The 5,328-nt window shown below is 44.0% G+C and overlaps 1 protein-coding gene across 1 annotated transcript; it reads left to right on the top strand.

Moving 5' to 3' along the window:
- Positions 1-1,717: 1,717 nt before the first annotated feature.
- LOC108634443 (late histone H2B.L4-like) lies at positions 1,718-2,219 on the top strand. Its single transcript, XM_018044107.1, has 2 exons — positions 1,718-1,935; positions 1,970-2,219. Exons 1-2 carry the CDS (start codon positions 1,718-1,720, stop codon positions 2,217-2,219), a joined length of 468 nt encoding a protein of 155 aa, XP_017899596.1.
- Positions 2,220-5,328: the final 3,109 nt, after the last annotated feature.

Genomic DNA, 5,328 nt, shown 5'->3' on the forward strand with positions numbered 1-5,328 from the left:
CGTTCAGTCGTGTCCGACTCTTTGTGACCCCATGAATCGCAGCATGCCAGGCCTCCCTGTCCATCACCAACTCCCGGAGTTCACTCAGACTCACGTCCATCGAGTCAGTGATGCCATCCAGCCATCTCATCCTCTGTGGTCCCCCTCTCCTCCTGCCCCCAATCCCGCCCAGCATCAGAGTCTTTTCCCGTGAGTCAACTCTTCACATGAGGTGGCCAAAGTACTGGAGTTTCAGCTTTAGCATCATTCCTTCCAAAGAAATCCCAGGGCTGATCTCCTTTAGAATGGACTGGTTGGATCTCCTTGCAGTCCAAGGGACTCTCAAGAGTCTTCTCCAACACCACAGTTCAAACGCATCAATTCTTCAGTGCTCAGCCTTCTTCACAGTCCACCTCTTACATCCATACATGACTACTGGAAAAACCATAGCCTTGACTAGACAGACCTTTGTTGGCAAAGTAATGTCTCTGCTTTTGAATATGCTATCTAGGTTGGTCATAACTTTCCTTCCAAAGAGTAAGCATCTTTTAATTTCATGGCTGCAATCACCATCTGCAGTGATTTGGCCCCCCCCACCCCCCACAAATAAATTCTGACACTGTTTCTACTGTTTCCCCATCTGTTTCCCATGAAGTGATGGGATCGGATGCCATGATCATCATTTTATGAATGTTGGACTTAAGCCAACTTTTCGGCTCTCCTCTTTCACTTTCATCAAGAGGCTTTTTAGTTCTTCACTTTCTTTTTCGGTACGTTTATTTCTAGGTGTTTTATTTCTCTCTTTTTTTATTCATTTTCTCTCACCCTAGTGGCTTTTCAGCAATAAGAGTGATCATTTTTTGAGAAATAACCACTATAAATCATTACTCAATTCCAGTATGTGTGGTATTTGGGGGACCTAATAACGTTTAAGACAACAACTTATAATTTGCAAAATGTTGCATATTTTTAGTGTGTATGTGTAAGGATTCCTATTTCTGTTTGTGTTCTGTATTTGGAGAATGGGCTTTTGTTGTTCTCCTCATACTGATCACTGGTTTTGATAAATTCTGGAGATAATTGCTGTTCATTTCATTCCTATGATTTTCAGGAGCACTCTGCTGAGGAAGCCAGGACATTCTGCTCATGCCACTGTAGGTCAACCACGAGAAGATTCTGTGTTGGAGTAAAATGTCCACCAAGTGACCTGAGTCACTCTGATGCCTGAAAGAGCTGGAGCTATGGAAGTCTGTCATACTCTCTCAGGAAACTTTAACTGATTATTTCATTTTCCAAATTAGGTGACTTTCATTGAGTTTGGCTGAAAGTGAAAGTGAAGTTGCTCAGTCGTGTCCGACTCTTTGCGACCCCATGGACACCAGGCTCCTCCGTCCATGGGATTTTCTAGGCAACGGTATTGGAGTGGGTTGCCATTTCCAACTCCATGGGATCTTCCTGACCCAAGGATCAAACCCAGGTATCCCGCATTGTAGACAGACACTTTACCATCAGAGCCACCAGGGGAGATGGGCTGACTGGGGGTTAAACATGGGGGAGGGGCAGGGCAGGAGTTGGGAGGTGGGACGTCCAGTGTCACGGGACATGGGCTGCCATAGTAACAGGCCTCCCTGCCTTGCATCCAATCAGAGATGGACAGTGTCTGTGACGTCAGGGAAAGCCGGGCCTATAAATTCGACCAACGGCCTTCAACGGCCTCACTGTTCTTCTGGGCTGCGCTATGGAGAATGGTGGCGCTGCCGTGTGGAAACCGTCCTCTGACAGCCATGAGGAAGACGTGATCACCATAGACACCAGCACGTCTGAAACTGAGCCCTCTGAAACGGAGATGGCGAAAGCAGAGACCTCCAAACCAGAGCCGTGTGATGCGGAACCAAGAAAGGCGAAGCAGAAGACAGCTAAGGGCCGCCGTTGCCCGTCGCCGCCGCTGCCGTCAGGGCAATTTCTCAAGCTTTGCTACCTATTTCCCTAGGGTGCTGAAGCAAGTACATACAGGCCTGAGTCTTTCCCGTGAGTCCGTGAACGTCCTGGATTCGTTTGTGAAAGATATGTTCGAGCGGATTGCCGAAGAGGCCGGGCGCCTGGCCCACAGCAACAAGCGCTGCACCATCATGACCGAAGACATCCAGACATCTGTGCGTCTTCTGTTGCCTGGGGAGCTCGGCAAGTATGCCACGTCCGAGGCCACCAAGTCGGTCATCAGATACCACCTCTGCAGATGAACTGCCCCAGGACTGTCTGACCATCGCAAACCAGACTTAAGGGTTCTCCCCTTAGGCCCTACGTTTAATCTTTAAAACATTTCTACCCCAAAGAAAACATTAAAAACCTCATTAACTTTGCTTCAATATGTGTCGGTTGTGTCATTTGTTCGACGGAAAATCGTGTCCTTTTTTCTTAACATATTGCAACTCGTCTCTTTCCTAAATGGTTATTTCTATTCGTGGTTTCTCAGTGATTATAGGGATCTTTATGGTCAAAATTCTTTCCCTAAAAGTTTCATTGGCCTTTTCCATTTTCATTCTCCCATCTATATTTAGGTATCATCCAGAGATTTTTATATGGGTATAGCACCCGATAAAATCAGTGTGGTCTTCCTGGGAACTCAGCAGTAAAGAATCCGCCTGCAATGCAGGAGTCGCAGGAGAGGCAGGGTCCATCCCTGGGTCATAAAGATCGCCGGGAGGAGGGCATGGCAACCCTCTCCAGTATTCTTTCCTGGAGAATCCCATGGAGAGAGGAGCCTGCTGGGCTACAGTCCATAGGGTCTGCAAAGAGTCAAGTACCACTGAAGCAAGGTAGCATGCAGGCTCACACAGAGCAGTGTGTGTGTGTGTGTGTGTGTGTGTGTGTGTGCGCTCGCACTCAGTCACTCAGTCATGTCCGACTCTTTCTGACCCCATGGACAGGAGACTGTCAGGCTCCTAACTCCTTGAAAGTTCCAAGCAAGAATACTGAACTGGGTTGTCATTTCCTACTCTAGGGGATCTTTCTGACCAAGGGATATAAGCTATGTCTCTTTCATCTCCTGTACTGGCAGTCAGATTCTTGACCACTGCACCAGCAGTAGCAGATATAAAAATCACATTCTATTCCTTCAATCCCAATTCACTTCCATGTGTAAAGTAGGACTCAAACACAGTGTAAAATAAGAAAATTCTAAATTTCTGGAATCAAGCGCCGTATCTTTTGAAATTACCTTATACAGATTTCTCTGATCCTATTTTTTGTTTGCAACCTAGAACATTTTGCTTAAAAAAAAAAAGAAAACAAAAATCCTGACTGAATTGCACACTTGCAGGGATGATGGGATAGTCCAGTGACAGAGAATGTAGCCACAGTCTCCACAGTAGCAGCCAATGAGGGACTGGCAGCCCATGAGCCAAAGCATTTGGCCAAACGTATGGTGGAGTGAGGAGAGACGAACAAATAACAACCTTCCTGCGACACTCAGCCTAGAGATGGAGAGGGAACATGGGGTGATAGTTTCCCTGATGTTTTTCCATTCAAGCACCTGCTTGTAACCATGGCGATTTAAGTACAGGCATCCATTTCTTGGGGCTTCTCAGATGGTGCTAGTGGTAAAGAGCCTGCCTTCTTATGTGGGAAACGTAAGAGCCATGGATTCAATCCCTGGAGTGGGAAGATGCCCTGGGTAAAGGCATGGCAACCCACTCCAGTATTCTTGCTGGAAGGTCCCATGGACAGAGGAGCCTAGCGGGTTACAATCCATAGGGTCTCAAAGAGTCAGACACGACTGAAGTGGCTTAGCATGCACACATCCATTTCTTGGGTCTTCCCAGGTGGTGCCGGTAGTAAAGAACCTGCCTGCAATGCAGGAGACACAGGAGACCCAGGTTCTGTCCCTAAATGGAGAAGGTTCCCTGGAGGAGGGCATGGAAACCCACTCCAGTATTCTTTCCTGGATAATTCCCAGGGACAGAGGAGGCTGGCGGGCCACAGTTCATGGGGCCACGAAGAGTGGGACACAACTGAGGAGACTTAGCGCGGATGCATGCATCCATTTCTTGTTGAGGGACATGCCTCTAGCTCCTTGCATCAAAATAAGGAGGAGGATGTTCAGCAGTTAAGAGAAATGAGATGACTTCTTCTTCCACCTGAAGTATTTGACTGCTATTGCTTATGATAGTATTTACTGAATTTAGTGTCCATGTGTTTTCTTCTTGGTGCATTGACATTTTTATTTCTATAAGTATATTGCTGAATTTCAAAGTAGTTGGTGATTTTCCTATTCCTTTTATTTTTGTTTGTTTTGAGGTACTCTTTATTTTTTAATTAATTAATTTTTAATTGAAGGATTATTGCTTTACAGAATTTTGCTGTTTTCTGTCAAACCTCAACATGAAGCCTAGGGTATACATATATCCCCTCATTTTTGGAACTTCCTGCCATCTCCTTCCCCATCCCACCCCTCTAGGTTGATACAGATCCTCTGTTTGTGTTTCCTGAGCCATACAGCAAATTCCCATTGGCTATCTATTTTACATATGGTAATGTAAATTTCCATGTTACTCTTTCTTTGCATCTCACCCTCTCCTCCCCTTTCCCTCTGTCCATAATTCTATTCTCCTATTTCTTTTTTAAAAGATTGATTTCAAGGTTACTACATCCTTGGAGAGAGATAAAGCACTCTGTGGTTTCAGTCCTGTTTAATTTACAATGGTTTTCATTAGAACTTAATATTTCATTATATTTTACATTATTCATTTTGAACTTTAAGCAACATGGATATGCTGTACAGCACAGAGAAATACACCAATTATCTAATAATAAATGTAAACAGAGTATAATATATAGAACAACTGAAGCACTATGTTGTAAACCTGAACAAATATAATATTGCAACTCATGAATATATCCATAAATAATTTAAAGTTAAGAATAATTTATCAGTACCACTGTTATTGGATGTAGAAATCTGTGAATAATGTGACTCTCAGCAAAACAATGAGAGAAAACCTAGGAGGATCTACAAAATTCCAACCTCTTAACCCCAGCTGTAGTGTTTTCTCTAGGTCAGTCATAACAGAGTTTGGTAAGTTCTAAATTATTTTCCTAGCAATTTCATTTCCCAGTTTATTCTCATTCTCCCAAAGTGTACTATGGAGTTCTTCAGAAGCAGTTTATGTGTGATATGCAATAGACAGAGTGAAGAAACTGATACACCCATCCACTACCTCTAGTATACTTTCCCCACATATCCCAGTTCATTTACATATTTTCCACATATCCTAGTTAATCAAACATTTAAATATATAAATGAGGACTGATATATAGTACAGAACTGGCAAAACAAAAATTTCACACACA

Source organism: Capra hircus (genome assembly GCF_001704415.2).
Source record: "Capra hircus breed San Clemente chromosome X unlocalized genomic scaffold, ASM170441v1, whole genome shotgun sequence".
Classification (NCBI taxonomy): Eukaryota; Metazoa; Chordata; class Mammalia; order Artiodactyla; family Bovidae; genus Capra; species Capra hircus.

Coding starts and splice junctions, on each gene's coding strand:
- LOC108634443 (XM_018044107.1), top strand. CDS start 1,718: ATGGAGAATGGTGGCGCTGCCGTGTGGAAACCGTCCTCTGACAGCCAT. Junction 1,936..1,969: donor TCGCCGCCGCTGCCGTCAGG/GCAATTTCTCAA, acceptor CTATTTCCCTAG/GGTGCTGAAGCAAGTACATA.